At 34.0% G+C, this 18348-nt stretch overlaps 1 protein-coding gene across 6 annotated transcripts in view; it reads left to right on the forward strand.

The window, feature by feature from the left end:
- LOC126779060 (probable nuclear hormone receptor HR3) overlaps positions 1–14222 on the forward strand; it is a 97880-nt gene extending 83658 nt beyond the window's left edge. For 2 of the 6 annotated variants that reach the window (XM_050502852.1, XM_050502854.1), the window contains exons 4-12: positions 7508–7676; positions 8501–8682; positions 8952–9443; positions 11050–11164; positions 11652–11806; positions 12103–12211; positions 12368–12486; positions 13029–13179; positions 13412–14222. In XM_050502852.1, the coding sequence (XP_050358809.1) occupies positions 7508–7676; positions 8501–8682; positions 8952–9443; positions 11050–11164; positions 11652–11806; positions 12103–12211; positions 12368–12486; positions 13029–13179; positions 13412–13538 (1619 nt within the window). In that variant the 3' untranslated portion in view covers positions 13539–14222. The remainder of the gene's footprint in view (positions 1–7507; positions 7677–8500; positions 8683–8951; positions 9444–11049; positions 11165–11651; positions 11807–12102; positions 12212–12367; positions 12487–13028; positions 13180–13411) is intronic. The other 4 variants (XM_050502858.1, XM_050502857.1, XM_050502853.1 and 1 more) reach the window with 3 other exon arrangements.
- The last annotated feature ends 4126 nt before the right edge of the window (positions 14223–18348 follow it).

Consider the following 18348-nt stretch of genomic DNA (forward strand, 5'->3'; position numbering starts at 1 on the left):
TCAGTACTCGGTATTGTTGTGTTCCGGTTTGAAGGGTGAATGAGCCAGTGTAATTATAGGCACAAGGGACATAAAATCTTAGTTCCCAAGGTTGGTGGCGCATTGGCGATGTGAGCGATGGCTAACATGTCTTGCAATGCCAATATCTATGACCGTTGGTGGCCACTTACCATCAGGTGGCCCATATACTCGTCCGCCTTCCTATACAATAAAAAAAGCTATCAACCATTTATCACACATTCTACCATTACCATGTCCTGTTCCGGCTTAAATGGTGAGTGAGCCAGTGTAACATGATATATATGTAGGTGATGGACTGAACGATTTTAGTCATGGCGTTCGTTTTCAAGAGACCAGCCAGCGCGGGACATATTATAGTGCAAAAGTTTGTGCACAAAAACAATTTCACTTTTCTCCCTCACTCTCGTAGTCCGATATTAAGTGGAAAGAGTTAAAACGCAGAACGGCTTTTCATGCTTTATAACATGGGCTCGCAAGCAATGCCAACTAAACTTCGCGGGTAAAACTGAAATTTTTTACAAAGAAAAACCCTACAACTTTTTATTGGTCCGTCTCAAGCTTGAAAGACCTCGGGATTTCTATTATTATCTAGACACTACGCTAACGAGGCAGGTCGACTTCCCAAGAACGGTATTCACAAAACTTAATCAATCAAGACAAAAGCCATGTCTGCCTTCATATCACAATCCGCTTGCGAAATATTTTTCAAACAGTATGGCGTTTTGATGTATGAACAAACCTACTTTTAATATATTTTTATGATGGCCTAGTAGTTAGAACGCGTGCATCTTAACCGATGATAGTGGGTTCAAACCCGCGCAAGCACCACTGAATTATATATAATTCATCTCGTGCTTGACGGTGAGGTAAAACATTGTGAGGAAACCTGCATGTGTTTAATTTCATTGAAATTCCACATGTGTATTCTACCAACCCGCATTGGAGCAGCGTGGTGGAATAAGCTCCAAACCTTCTCCTCAAAATGGAGAGGAGGCCTAAGCCCAGCTGTGGGACATTAACAGGCTGTTACTGTGTACCATATTGTATATACAAGCTTTTCCCCACAAATATCGTATAAATTTGTTTGTTCCGTATATTCTATCCTTATTAATAAAATGAGTCAGTGATTTTGTTCGTCTGTTTATTTATTTGTTACGCTTTTACGTATTAACTAATAAATGACACAAAAGGAGATAGGATACCTAACCCTTTCCACACGGGCAAAGCCGCGTGCGGATTCTAGTAAGTCATGTATCTATGTTTATTTGCCGTGTCTAATGAATAAGGCATCACAAGGTCCTTGGTTCAAACCCCGGGCCAGGTTCATGACTTGTTTTCATCAAATGTTTACGTGTCATGCCTCGTAAAACTTTTGGTCCAGCGTCTGCCCTTTATCACAGTAGATGTGGATGATGTAGAGTAGTAGTGGGATGAGAATGCGGACATAGATAGTATGGTCGGTGGTGACCACTTACCATCAGGTGGCCCATTTGCCCTACCGTATAACGTTTTTTTTAAAAGTATCCCTTGATAATAACCGTGGCCGAAAGTACCAGGAGAACATAATCAGTATAGAGCGAATCTTTACTTGTTAAAGTGTGGACACCAAGGTTGGCAACCAACGCTCATAGACAATATTAACCATTACTTTTATCACCAATGCGCCACCAAACTTTGGACTAAATTATTAACTTGCGCCGATAGTTACGCTGGCTCACTCACCCTTCTAGCTGGAACCCTACAATACTAACTATAGCTGGTTGGCGAAGGAATATGTGATAAGTTTGTACTTGGTTGTGCTTATAAAGAGGGGGGGCATTCACATAGCCCTACCACCAAATATAACTAGCATTTTTGCCATCATTCCACGCGGCCATTAACTTTGATTTATATATTCAAGTCTGATATAAATAATAATAATAAAATCCGGGGAAATTTTTCACACAAGGCCATCTTATCCCAAATTAAGTTTGTACAGAGCTTGTACTATGGAAACCAGACAACTGATATACTACATATACTATTTTTCTTTTGTAAATACATACTTATATAGATAATTACACCCGGACTCGGGACAAACAGACATGTTCATGCACACAAATATCTGTCCTGGGTGGGAATCGAATCCACAACCTAACCACGCCAACGGTTCGTCGATATAATAATACTTATAAAAATAAATGATTCTATTTTAAAAATAAACATTTTCTATATAAAAGTAATTAGAATATATAAATAATATTCAATTATAACAAGACAAAATAAACGTATAACCACGTGGGTATGAGGAAGTAGGCGTAGGGTCATTGACCGCTTATCGGTTTTGATAAGAATGTTATTCTTGCGATCGTGATAGCTTTGCTGTTGCGATGTGGAAATGTAACTAGTGTATCGGAAATTGTATTTAATTCTTATATACATGTTTATATACTAATATATAAAGCTGAAGAATTTGTTTGTTATTGTATATAGTATTGTTATGTGTATTATATGTTTGTTATTGAACAAATCTAACCAAATGGTTAATAATTAAATATAATTGGACAAAAAAATTATTAATAAAATTAAGTAAGTGCCTTAAATGATCAAATAAATAGTACACTTTGTGTTTAATATTATTTAAAGCCGAGATGGCCTAGTGGTTAGAACGCGTGAATCTTAACCGATGATCGTGGGTTCAAACCCGGGCAAGCACTGAATTTTCATGTGCTTATTTTGTTTTTATAAATCATCTCGTGTCTGACGGTGAAGGAAAACATCGTAAGGAAACCTGCATGCGTCTAATTTCATTGACATTTGCCACATGTGTATTCCACCAACCCGCATTGGAGCAGCGTGGTGGAATAAGCTCCAAACCTTCTCCTCAAAAAAGGGAGAGGAGGCCTTAGCCCAGCAGTGGGACATTAACAGGCTGTTACTGTTACTGTTTCATTATTTAAAGTTAATGTGTAATTTAATTGCAAACAACCAAAAACCGAATTAAAACGTCACAGGAATGTCCGAGATAATATCGAAAAGATATACAGCCTTTAAATACATAGTAACATTTATAAATATGACATAGTTCTATGTAAATAGTTATATATTGTAATAAAGCCTTTGTCTAAGCTAGACTAATCTATAATCATTGAATAGCTCACATAGCGAGACGTCGCCCGACCGTGTAGTGACGTATTGCACAATACGATGTTATTTTTAGTGATTGGACAGATATATCGATAAAAAAAATTAAGTTAAAATTTGAAAATCGAATTCGAGTGCTTTTCTTTGTGTAATGTTAGTGGAACCTGTTTGACCACAACAATTTATTTTTTGTCTATTTTTTTCGTTATATATATATCTTAGAATATTATACTTTACTTACTCATCTTAAGTACAGTTGTGTGTACTTTACAAATGTGTAAATGGATCATACACATAATTTTGACTTTTTAAATTGATCCCGAAAGCCGAGATGGCCCAATGGTAAGAGCGCGTGAATCTTAACCGATGATCGTGGGTTCAAGCCCGGGCAAGCACCACTATATTTTCATGTGCTTAATTTGTGATTATAATTCATTTCGTGCTTGACGGTGAAGGAAAATATCGTGAGGTAACCTGCATATGTCTAATTTCACTGAAATTCTGCCACATGTCTATTCCACCAACCCGCATTGGGGCAACACGGTGGAATAAGCTCCAAAACCTTCTCCTCACAAAGGGAGAGGAGGCCTTAACCCAGCAGTGGGACATTCACAGGCTGCTACTATTACTGTAAATAGATTCAATTAATAAGACTAATGTTTTAACAATAGTTGCCTCGTAGTAAACACACTGCTGGGCAAGGGCTTCATTTTGAAAAGGTTAAAAGTTAATTCCACTACGCTCCAATGTGGGTTGGCGGGCAATATGATTCTATATTACAAAGCTTCTGGTTTGAGTTGTGTAATGACAAATATATCAGATTAAAGTTATATCATGATTATTTCATAATATCGATAAATAGCTAAGAATTATACACATCATTAATCCGTGTGAATCACAGCTGTAGCCCGATCTAAGAATTATATTTACTAGAAATGGCATCATAATTTCATGATTAAATTGGCTTGTGGTGACTTTCTTAGTGAAAACCTCTCTAAGTAACAGGCTGTGAATGTCCCACAGCTGGGCTAAGGCCTCTTTTCCCTTTTTGAATAGGTCTGGAGTGTATTCCACCACGCTGCTCCAATGCGGGTTGGTGGAATACACATGTGGCAGAATTTCGATGAAATTAGATACATGGAGGTTTCCTCACGATGAAAAAAACCTCTCTATTAAAGTTTAAAATGTATGTAGGTAGCTCTACGCTGAAAACGTTTTCGAGCTATATAACCAGATGGTCACAGACATACTGACATTTCCCGTTCTTCTCATTATCATCAATAAATGGTATGGAGAACAACGTACTCAGAGCACGTTTGTTCTGAAAAACATTACGAGATTTATTTCACAAACAAAAACGCTTTGCCCAGTGGTCAGAAAGCATGCATCTTTACCGAAGATCGTGGTTTCGGAGCCGGAAAAGAATCGCTGATTTTTCATGTGCTTACTTGTGTTTTAATTATCTATATCTTATATAATTAATATCCTAAACAAACCTGCATGTGTTGGATGAAAATTACATATTTTACTGGTGGTAGAGCTTTGTGCAAGCTCGCCTGGGTAGGTAAAACAGCAGTACTTGGTATTGTTGTATTCCGGTTTGAAGGGTGAGCGAGCCAGTGTAATTACAGGCACAAGGGACATAACATCTAAGTTCCCAAGGTTGCTGGCGCATTGGTGATGTAAGCGATGGTTAACATTTCTTACAATGCTAATGTGTATGGGCCTTGACCACTTACCATCACGTGGCCCATATGCTCGACCGCCTTCCATTTCTATAAACAAAATATCTATCCTCCAATATGCGTTGGAGCAACATAGTGTAATACGCTTCTAACCTGCTTTTTAACGGAGAGGAGGCGTTCGCCAAGTTAAATAAATAAAATCCCCGCCTACGATTAGATTTCTTTCTACAAGCCCAGCCCCCAAGGAAATAGATGGATTATGAACGCTCCCTGACTTGTCATTTCCAATCGCCAATAAATAAGATAACGTGCCGCCTCCATTACTCTCTGTGCTAAGGGCGTGACGCATTGCGTAACAGTTAGTGACGCGACTGCCGTAAAATGTCGATAATATTAATTATTTCGAGTTATTTAAATTTACGTTCCACTTCGAGATGAAATATACATGTGTGTAAATTGGTTTGCAGAGAAAATACTTCTGTTTGAATTGAAAATGATGAATGAAGACATAAAAATAAAAATGAACTATTTTTTTTTTAATTTTTCAAAATCATTGTCCTTTTTAAGTGTGTGGAATATATCAAGGTTGAATCAGTGTGTAACAGCAGTGCGATTCTGAAAGAACTAACGTAATTACTCTCCCTTGAAATAATAATAATAATAAAATCCTGGCACATTTTTCACACACGGCCATCTGATCCCAAATTAAGCTTGTTCAGAGCTTGTGCTATGGAAACCAGACAACTGATATACTACATATACTATTTTTCTTTTGTAAATACATACTTATATAGATAATTACACCCAGACTCGGGACAAACAGACATGTTCATGCACACAAATGTCTGTCCTGGGTGGGAATCGAACCCACAACCTTCGGCGTGAAAGGCAAGTATCTACCAACCACGCCAACCGGCTCAAATGTTGACAACTTATATTGATATACTATTTTGATGCGTGTATTCTTAAAATGTCATAATTATTAAGGTCAATATCGCATATCACTTTCTGACATTTCACGATTTTTTATTGCGGTTTCACTTTGTTTCATCGATATCACTTGCACATCCCTATGATTGTGCAACCGTGCAGGCGCTACCGTAACATGTATGTTTTTGTTCACGTAATATCTGAGAATAGATTATAATTGCGAAATAATTAACCGACTTTAAAGAAGGAGGTTAACAATCGACCTGTTTTTTATTATTTTTCTGTAAGTTTTACACATGTATAGGTCTTTGAGTGAGCCAGTGTATCTACAAGCACGAGGGACGTAACAATGGGGGGAATAGTTAATATTTCTAGGTGACGGTCACCAAAAGGTGACGCATATTATTTCATATTACCTTATGGTGAGTGGTCACCGCCGCCCAAAGGCATTGGCGCTGTTAGAAATATCAACCATCCCTTGCATTGCTGATTCGCCGCTAACCTAACTAACCAAGATGTTATGTTATTCTCTTCCCTTGTGTGGAGTTTCACCGGCCCTCTCGTCTTTCCAATAGGAACACAACAATACTAAGAACTGCTATACAGCGTTAGGATATGGGACGAGCGGGTTGTACGTACCCAGATGAGCTTTCACGAAGCCCTAAAATCAAAATATGAAAAAGTCATAAAAAATCAATTTAATTCTGTAGATTTACCAATAGATCGATGGATTTGTATTGACTTGTATTTAAGGTCCATGACCTTTATATGTGCCTCCAACGCGACACGGTAATAGAAACATTCACATAAATAATAAATAGAAGAATTGTTCGACTGTTTGTGCGTAACAAATATCCTTTGTACAAAGTCTAGACATAAATACTACAAGACGCCATTGTAGAAAAAACCTTTTAAATAGAACATTAAACTAACGGCCACTGTTCCAAAAACCTAGCCTAAACTACAAGATACATTATACCAAACAATATCAACGGACGTCGAGATTTTAATAAACTGGACGTGCCTTAGTATATACCAATATAAAAGACCTGCGTCTACGTATGTCACGCGTAAAAGCAGAGATCTAACATTTTGGTCGGTTCATCGAACGTTCCAACAAAAGAATATCCTCCGAAAAACCTATAATGCCGCTAAATTCAATAGCCTGCTATAAGTGAACAATTGTTTGTATTATATTGCGTTTCAATCCGCGCGGGTTATCGAACGGGACCGCTCTACGTAGCCGTAACGTCACACATGCACGTCAGAGTTCGTTGTGCCAGTAGGCAGTATGCCAATGGCCGCTTTGACTCACGCACACATTGACGTTAATTCACGCACACGTACAGCGCAGAGTTGTATGTAAGTGTTAAGTAACGTTACATGTCATTGAGTTAATTGAATTTATCGATATTCAAGTTTTTGCTTAGCGATGGGAATTGCTTGTTCCCTATTACATAATGTACGATTTTAGCGCTCGAGCGGTGAATAGTTGTACTAGTTTTTTGTAGGATTGAAATAACTATATTTCTTTAAATATAAAGTGGTGACAGGAAGACTGAAAAATCTTTTTGTCATCACGAGCTTCATTTCTTTATACCTGTGATATATTGTTATGTGAATATCGTATATAAATACAGTTGTTCACAAAAAATTAACAAATATTTCTTGATACTATTTAGTGTATTGTTATAATAAATGCGTTTAGTAAACAGTTACATGTATTTATTGTATATTTTTTATTGCAGCCGTGAAATTTGGACGTATGTCGAAGAAACAACGCGAGAAAGTAGAGGATGAAGTCAGATATTTCCAAGAGAAGATGCGTTCACAAGCTGATGCTGCACCGGACTCAGTTTACGACACACAGCAACAGACGCCCAGCTCGAGCGATCAGTATCATGGACATTACAGTAGGTGAGTAACACCATCACTTATCGGGTAGCCGAAACAGAACACACGTTTCGTTGCTACACGCCATATTGAGATGCTTCTAGCAAGATACAAATCGCTTGATCTTATTTAACAGTGCGTATTAATTTTTTTTGCGCACATACTGTAAATTGTGTAACGCCCAGACCGTAATCTTCACACGGTATGAATCTAATTGCATAATTGCGAAATCGTGTCGTCTGATACAACGGTAAAACCAGCCAGTAATTAAGCAAAGCGGATTCCGAGAGACGGCGTCGCTCCCATGGATCTTTACCTCACGTACAGTTCAAATCGGTAACACATACGCTTTCGCCGCATAATCCAAACCGTTACCGACCTTTCCCGTAATTCATTGCAAGCATTCGTGTCGGTGGCGGTGTAGACAGTCATTACCTAACGGGCTTCGTGACAAACTTGAATGACGTGTAACGGTAATGACAAATAGCGCCACCTAGTACCGGATAGCGGTACTCCGTGGTTCTTGTTCTTTCCGACAGATGGCATTAACTCGCGCATAAATAAGCAGTTCTATTGAAGGCGTTAATTTGTGGCTTCATCGATTCAACGTCCGTGAACATAAATGAATGGAATATAGATGTTATCTAGGTTGTATTGATTATTTATAGGAATTCAATCCTTTTTACAGTTTATTGTGTACTTTATGTTTCGAATATACTTATAATAAATTTACGTGTTGGGCATTATCAGTTTGGACTACATTCGTATACAATTAGCCTTGTTTTCACTTTTGAATAGATAAAGCAATTTAATATATATATTACTAAATTAATCATTTTAATTTCCAGCTACCCAGGCTACGGCTCCCCACTCTCCTCATACGGGTACAACAACCCGCCGCTCAACTCCAACATGAACATTCAAGCTCAGCCTCCCCAGTACGACGTGTCAGCCGACTACGTCGACTCGACGACCGCTTACGAACCGAAGCAGAGTGGTGGGTTCCTTGATACTGACTTTATCGGACACGGTGAGTTTTTATTGTGTGCCCAATTCACCCCGACCTACTCTTGCAATGTATGCAACTACACTGAGGGTTCAAGACATAACGGTTAACAGGTTTTATCATGTAAACATTTCCATAGGTATTATTGTATTTATGTAGGTATATATGTAGTTTTAGTACTTACACAAAAATCCAGTTATAGCCGAATGTACAATGAAAGGGACCATTAGAATTTTAAAAATAAAGTTTAAAAATAAGGAAGTCAGCGTATGCTAATACGTCATTCTCAATAGACGATCAACAAAAGAGCATCAGAGCGACCACATCAACAGCGACAGCGACAACTTCAACAACAACAATGCGACAATCAACAATAAACGATATAAACCGGACTAGAATAGAGTTTGACAGATACGATGAGAGAATCCAATCGCCAGCTTCCATATCCAGTGGCGTCATCAGTATAAAGCAGGAAATAAAGCCGGAAACATCCATGGGGGTTGATAATTTAGTAGCCAGCTATGTGGACTCGACAACATTCTTGAATAGTCCAACAAACATGAATAGCCCGATGGACATACAGAACACGGTTCTCGTTAGTGGTCAGAGTTCAGTCTCTTTGACTAGCGAGGAGTTGAGTCCGGATGATTTGACGTCTAGTAGTGGTCATGGGAGGTTGATGGATCCGTTGAATATGAACATGTCTGGGATGGGCATGGTGAACCCAAATGCTGTGTCAAACAGACGACATCAGGGTTCGAGCAGTTCAAATGACGATTTGCCGTGTAAGTGACTAAATTGATCGACGCTGAGCGATGCGTAGCTATTATATTTTATAGTTTCACGGGCTGTAAGTTTCCTAGTTTCATAAAATATACAGTCGTTGCCTGCCTAAACCTAACTATTCATTTTGTGAAATATTCTGTAATTGAAAATAAATTCGTTGTGTACAATAATATTTTAGATAAACTATTTACTTGGATTATGTATAAAACATATATAAATGAAAACGAATAAAAGTAATACTTTAAAATTAAAATCTAAAATAGCTTCGCATCGCTTTCATTGGAATTTGTATGGTAGATATTTTAATTTAATTGCTATGAATTATTTGTATTTTTTTGTCGTAGTTTCATTATTTATTAAGTTTTAAAGCGATTGTCTATAAGAACATATATAGTGTTTAATAAATCAACACACAACACACTAAGGGATATTAATTTTCATTATTTTCTTTTCTTCAACATAATTTCACTTTTTGTGACGCATACGTAGAATACCTTTGCTTCAGTCTGAAATAAAAAAAAAGTAAGGTTTCATATCGACTTTTAAAAGCTACACTAATCTGAAAACGTGATTTATATTAAAGAGGCGTTTTTAAGTGTGCTTTATTTTTTTATAATTAATAAGAATTTGGTACAAGATTTGTTGAAATATTAATTGTTATTATGATTTATAGTATTGAATTGTTAAAGACTAATAATGCATATTAAAAAAAAAAAAAGTTTTTATTAACCGACATATTGTATTTTCACCTAAATTTATTTATCTACATTCAAATGATTACACCGAACTATATATGTTATTATTCCATTGGTAAATACATCGTGAAATAAAATAATATAAATTACTCATGATTAAATATGTAAACATATTGAGATGAAGCCATTTTCATGACTGGCTGTTATGTACAGATATAAGAGTTTGTAAACTTTTTTTCCTAATTCGTTGGTAGGATTTAAAGTTCACTGGCAGTACGTCACATACGAAGGGAGTCAAATAAATGTTTGTAAAAATATTAAATCGTACCCCTCCTCTATTTTTTGATTCGATTATTATAAGTGGTAATGGTATGAACGGCAAGGCGACGCAACACGGCAAGATACATGCTGAAATTAATTATAATCAATTACATAAGATTAGAAATGTTTTATATAAATAATGATAAAAAATACATACGCCAACATGCTATTACAAATGTACTTAGTAACAAAAATGATAGAGGATCTACCATTTTGTATTTTTAAACATTTATAATTTTATTCATTATTTTACGACAGAATATTTCATTTTGCTTGACGTTTATTTATTTTTTTTAATTTATTTTATGATTTTGTATAAAGGTAAATGTGTGTACAGCCAAATTATTTTTTATCTTATGTTTTATTTGTTGTAAAATGTAGTCGTTATTTTATTGGTTTATTTTTAATTCCGCTTGTACAATTTGAATGTTAATGTACATTACATATATGTAGCTTGTTACATTTGAAGTCATATACGTTTCATTTATGTTCTGAATTTAAATGTAACTTTATAGAAGATGTATTTATGATAAATATATATATATATTTTAAATATTTTGTTATTTATTTGAGTTATCTTTCTTTCTAGCTGAAGGAGATATTAGCAAAGTGTTGGTTAAGAGTCTGGCTGAAGCTCACACAAATACGAATCCTAAGCTAGAGTACATTCATGAGATGTTCCGGAAACCACCAGATGTGCCCAAGTGAGTTATTCCTGAAATATATAATGTATATATCAACGATAGTTATGTAATGTAACTAGAAAATTATAATATAGTTTCCCAAGATATTTAAGTAAATAACTATATTCTATATAAAATATAGCCCAGTGGCTAAAACACGTGAATCATTACCGACGTTTAAGGGTTCACATAGTTAATTTGTTCTCATAATTCAACATTATGAGGAAACCTGAATGTGCTGCATAAAATTTTGCCATTTACTATATAAATCGGCATTGGAGCTTTCTCATTCAGAAGAAATAGAGATAATTGCCTAACAGTGGGATATTTTAACGACTATTCAGACTGTATTAATTGATTAAATTAATAATAGCTGGTTTGTTACAAAGGAGTAATGAGTATTATATAAAAAAACATATCGCAAAAATCTAAGCTTTTCATAAAGCAAAAAAGTATATTGAATATATTTAAAAATAGAACATTTATAATTTAAAAAACAAATCCACAGATTACTCTTCTACAATTCAATGACATATGAGGAGATGTGGTTGGACTGCGCAGACAAACTGACAGCTATGATACAGAACATCATAGAGTTCGCGAAACTCATCCCCGGCTTCATGAAGCTGAGTCAAGATGATCAAATTCTGTTACTTAAATCGGGTAAGTATCGTATTATATACTTGTCTAGCTGTAAAGTATATAATAACAGTCGAAATGGCTCAATGAGCGTTAGTGAGCCAGTGTAACTACAGGTACAAGGGACATAACCTTCAAGTGGCCTACTGGCCATTCTGCCTAGTAAATAAAATAAAAAACAAATCGAAAGTTGAGAAAGTTATTTTCAAATCCTTATAATTTTTCTTTAAATTTTTCTGCAAGTTCTATTATTTCAATTAAATTTAACCATTATTGTGTAATATTTTGAACTTAATTTTTGATGTTCGTCATTTCTACAGGCTCATTCGAGTTGGCCATAGTTCGCTTGTCACGGCTGATTGATGTGAATCGCGACCAAGTACTGTACGGTGACGTCGTTCTACCTATTCGAGAGTGTGTACACGCACGGTATGTATATACATAAAACACATTATATGTAAGACACACTTAATATATCTTGTTTGCTCATCTGTTTATGGATCTGCTGTCTCTGTTGAGAATGTCCGTTGTTGGTGGCCAGAGAGGTCATTAGTAAAGTATTTAAAAATTAGTTTCTGTTTCCAGTGACCCTCGTGATATGAACTTGGTGTCAGGAATCTTCGACGCCGCTAAGACTATTGCCCGGCTCAAGCTCACCGAGACAGAGCTAGCCCTGTACCAGAGCCTCGTTTTGTTGTGGCCAGGTAAATATTATTAATATATCATATAAAAATCTCTCAGCCTCGTTGGTCCAGTAGCTAGAGATAAAACCGCAGTTCCCGAGGTTCTGGGTTCAAGCCCTTGACCTTCGTCCTTCAAGCAGGTCGGATCAATAAAAAGTTATTGGATTTTTCTATAGAAAATTTTCTGTAGCAAATAGGAAGTTAGAAGTGTACACTTCTGTGGCTCGGAAAGCACGTACAGCCGTTGGTCCTGCGCCAGAACTCTTTCCGGTCATGTCGGATTGCCGTCCCATCAGATTATGAGAGTAAGGGAATAGAAAGTACATCTTTGCTTTCGCACTCATGCAGTATAGTATGTCCTGCATAGTTGGCTAATCTCTCTGGAGATTGTTCACTATCAGGAGAACATCATCATATAAAATATCTATCAGTTATATTAACATAAGTTAAATCTTTAAGGAGTTTTAATATAAGCAACCATTTCAGTATAATAATTCAGTGTAATAGTATTATTTTGTTATCTTGCTATTTCGAAAGTTTTATTTAATTTCATTTATAACCAGAACGACACGGCGTGCGCGGCAACCCGGAGATTCAGTGCTTGTTTAACATGTCAATGGCTGCGATGCGCCACGAGATTGAGACGAACCACGCACCTTTAAAGGGAGACGTCACAGTGCTGGACACACTTCTCACTAAGATACCCACCTTCAGGTAAATGTTATATGTATCTGGATTTATAAAATACAGCTTATACATAAATAGTCTTATATAAATATTACTCTACCATTGTATTTAAAAAAGTATTGTTCTCTATAAATATTTTTTTGTTCTATATTTGACTTTAAATGTAAGAACAAATGTAATATTTTTGTATATAATTTAGCATATGTTAGTTAGTAAATGAAGTCTCGGAGGTTTTATAATGTATTTTGGTGTATTACAGAGAACTGTCGTTGCTGCATTTGGAAGCGCTTTGCCGTTTCAAGGCGGCTCACCCACATCACGTATTCCCAGCTCTGTACAAAGAATTATTTTCTTTAGACAGCGTTTTAGATTACACACATGGATAAAAGATTTATTATATATATATCGAGGATATCTCCTTTGAGTTGCAACTAGATCTCATTTTTGCCTATGAAAACGGGACGTTGGCAGCAGTGAGGCCGTGTGACTTCTAAAGACTTGACAGCTACGTTTCATTTATTTCCTCCCCTCCCCGACACTATCGCTGGAGGCGTCCGTTCACCGTTTGTTAACCTATTTATAATTGTATGTATGTACTTTGAGACTGTTATAATGATATTTATGTATTCGTACGTACGTACAATATTAATATTAAAATGTTTATTTAATTCGAGTCTAAGTACCGATGGACGCCTTCAGTTCTACATTTATTGTCAGAACGCTTGGCGATATATTGGTTAACTTTACATATAAATGTAGAGTAATGGAAATACTTGAAACCGAGTACGTCGTTTATGTAATAACATAATAATATATTTATTTAAATATTATTATGTATCACATGAATGACATTACGTATAATTATCATAAATTGTATTCTAATATTGACGATGAAATAATAATGATTATTATATAAATATATAATAATAGAAATAGAGTTTTTATTAAGATATAAATAAAAAAAAAGTTATAATGGTTTAGCGTGACCACACAACAGTTTCTTTTAAGCGAAACATTTAATTAAAAATAGGACTTTTTTATAATTATTTTAACAGTTTTTTTTAATGAGAATTGTAACTTGTTATTTATTTCAAATGATTATTACTATTGATGTTTTTTTTTTCGATGTAGTATATTATGTTGTAATATAGGAATACACGATACTGCCCAATTTTTTTTTGTAATTTTTCGTTAGCTTTTTTAATAAAACAAATTAGTCGAACAGATTTTGAATGTAATTTAAAATAATGATAAGTTGCATTGTAACGTAAATATTTGTTGAACAAAAATCACGAATGAAAAATATTACATTATATAATGTAATGTAATGTAATTTAATGATCGAATCTTATTATTACAAAGTCAATTTATGTTATTATATTTATAAATATTTTATAATTGCTTTTATGAACTTTTTTTTTTATATTCCAACTTTTTATTTATAGGTTTTGTACTAACTTGTTGTCCTAAATTTGAAATGCGCAATTTTTTTTAATATCTAACGTAATAATGAGATTTGATTGAATGATTAAAATAAAAAATTCAATACATTTTGAACTATTTACAATAGCAGGCAATTTATTTTTTTCTGTAGTTAAAATTTGATCTCAATTTTTTTTGCACTAGGCTTGGGTGCCATTTTGGTATATTGCAATTATTTTGCATAATAAAACGCATAATATAAGGTATAAAGTACATTTTTTTTCATACGTAATATATATTTTTTGCTAGTTTTTTTTTTATTTAAATTGCCTGCTACGTTACTTAGAATTATAAATAAACATCAACTTTTTCTAACAATATGCTAAGTTTCATCAAATAGCCTTTATTATAGACTGGATTATATTAATGTTAAAACTTATAAATCTTAACTCGTATTTTGTAAATAGCTATTAATCATATGTATTTTATATTAAATAAGGTTCGGTGGGTTATTTTTAATTTTACATTCTATTAAAAATTAAAAAAAAAAACAATTTTTCCACAATTGATTTGAAGACAAGTTCTTGAGGATTCATGTGAAAAACATTGTTTTTATATTTCTATATATTATATATTTTTTGTTAAATAAAGCAATCTGTTATTGTCTATTGTTTTTGTTTTATTTTAATTTTTTTTTAATTATTTTGATAATTTATATTTCAATTAATATAATTTTTATTTTATTTTTTATATGTATGTATATATTTTTTAATGTAACGTTATCACACATACTTTCCGTTTAAAGATAATAATAAAATAGTATTAATCATGCATAAATAGTGAGAAGATATAGTGTTTAAAAAATATACGGGTGGTTCATATTTTATGTTGAAAATATATATTATATAAATATATATTATATAAATAATTGTCTTCAGTATTTTTGTGGTTCCTTTTGAAAGCTGTTGACAAAATTTATCACACATTTATAATGATAAATAGAAATGTTATAAATAATACGTATTTTAATTTTAATACAATATAAAGGCACTATGATGGTGTAATTTATATAATTTTGCAAAATTATTTCGTGTCGTTGAAGACGTATTTTTTTTTTCAACTGTTATAATTAAATCATTTTTGCATATCAGGAAGAGTTATTTATGATCATAAACGAAATTTCTCTTTGTACAAAGCACGACAAAGTTTTAAGCACTAAGACTGAAGAATCGGTAAAAACCGCTTTTGCCTAAACGTAAAATTATAACCGTCTAATTTTAAGCCTGCTACAAATTTGTGATTCTGTTAAAAAAAAAATGCTCGGACTGTATTTTTGCTTTTAACTGTCATTTTCTACCTGTATCGAATTGGATGTTTCGAAATCTTGGATTGGTTAATATTGTAAAATGTCTTTAGACTGACGAATTAAATTTTTCGACGTCACATTTGTGAGCAGGCTAAACCTCGAATTTATTTTGAAATTTCAATAATCAAAAAAATGCCTCTAGAAAAAAAAGTATAAAAAGAACAAATATTATTAAATAATCGTGTCCATTCTATACTTCTTAAATTGTAGACTTGTGATTGGTGCAGAAATGGGTAAAGGATGTCAGGTTGCCTTCACATACGGAAGGATTTTCTTGATAGTGTTAGTATTAGCGCTCTTGTCCAATGAAGATTTTTTTAACGAGATCAACATCTCCTTTGATCGGAAAAAAATGAATTTATTAATAAAATATGACGTTTAAAAAAATCTCCATTGTGAACGCGACTTAGGCTAATGTTTTACTTGCTGGGTAGTTGAGTAGGTATTTCTAAAATTTTTGTACTATGTTTTGCAAAATTTTCACTAAAACAATAAAATAGATTTGGACACAAAATTTGTTAGGGAATTAATGTTTTTGAAAAAAAGGCAAGGTTTATGTAAGCGGTGTTTATGTGTTTTTATTGTGTTATGTACTCATCGTTTCCATGTGTTTAATAAATAATTTCAACAATAATTATTTAAAGAGCTTCTATTATATACATAGAGAACCTACAGTTAGGTATCTCAATTATAAATAGAAAAATAAAGAAATTTTTTTACACCTTGTTTTATATAAGATAATTATTTTAAATTATGAAAAAAATATTCATTTGTTAAATATTGAATATTTTTACACATTACTGAACATATTAAAAGAGTAACAAAATATTAATAAAAAACATATTATATCTATGTAAAGAAATACAGATTATATAATATTTTGTATGCACACGTTGACCGGAGATAAGTATGTTTCGCTCGCCCTGAATTTTATTATGTTGTGAAAAAAAAGTTTTTTCATAAAAAGTTTTGTTATAAAAAATAATATTTATAATAATAAAAGCTGTTTATCGGTCAACGTGTGCTTACTTTAGCTTTGTTGATTTATGAACAAACAGACATTGTACCTTAGTAGATGGAGCTGGGAGACGAGAACCAATAGGAATAAAAATTGTTTTTTATTATTACCCTCGAATCACTTGCAAGGGATCTTGTTTCATTTATAAACCCCACTATTATTTTTATCAACTTACCCCATATATATGCTACCGCTCAGTACTAAATTGGTTTCGTACTTTTTTATAATATTAGGATCAGACGAGTAAGCTGTGATTCAAGATTGAGTGTCAATAAATTCCTCATCGCATTCACAGGTCACAGAAAGGACGTGAGGGATTTGGTTGGTGACTTCGCTCATGGCGGCCATTTTAAAAAGAGACTAGAGTTAAAATAAATAAGCTTGACTAGCTCCAAACCTTCTTTCTTTTTTTTCTTCTTTCTTCTTTTTGAGGAGAAGGTTTGGAGCTTATTCCACCACGCTGCTCTAATGCGGGTTGGTGGAATACACATGTGGTAGAATTTCGGTGGTGTGGTGAAATTAGACACATGCAGGTTTCCTCACGATATTTTCCTTCACCGTATAGCACGAGATTAATTATAATCACAAATTAAGCACATGAAAATTCAGTAGTGCTTGCCCGGGTTTAAACCCACGATCATCGGTTAAAATTCACGCGTTCTTACCACTGGGCCATCTCAGCTATAAAAAAATTATGCATTATTAGCAAATAATACTGTATCACAAATACCTTTAGGTCATTAATATGTAACAGAAAAAAAAGCCTGCCTCGTTGGTCTAGTGGCTAGATGACAGGCCGCGGACCCGGAGGTCCTGGGTTCAATTCCCACTTCGGGCCAGTAAAAAGTTTTTGGGTTTTTCTGTCAGAAAATTCTAAGTAACAGCCCCGAGTCTTGGAAGTGTGTGCACTCCCGTGCCTCAGAAAGCACGTAAAGGCGTTGGTCACACCTATCTTGGTTATGGAGCAAGTGTCTCGTGTACCGGGAGATCAGAATCAGTGATTGTGATTTGCGATTCAAAGGGTAAATGCTGCTAGCATTCTCGGTACCATTCCACGCGGTATTTAAATTTATATATGTATTAATAAATAGCTCTTCAGTAACATAGCAAATAACCCTTATATAAAAAAACTAAGAAGGTTCTTTCTAATGATTATTCAAACAACATATATATAGAAACCACATCTTTTGTATCTCATCGAAATATGGGGTGTGGCATCAAAAAGCAATATAGCCCAAGTTCAAATTGCTCAAAATAAAATAATTAAATTACTTTTTCATTACCCTTATTTAACACCTTCAGATAAAGTCTATAAAGAAAAAAATTAATGAATATTAAGCAATTATACAACTACACTACTTGTATTCTTATACGTAAAATCTTAGACAAA

This window comes from Nymphalis io, chromosome 28, assembly GCF_905147045.1.
Source record: "Nymphalis io chromosome 28, ilAglIoxx1.1, whole genome shotgun sequence".
Lineage (NCBI taxonomy): Eukaryota > Metazoa > Arthropoda > Insecta > Lepidoptera > Nymphalidae > Nymphalis > Nymphalis io.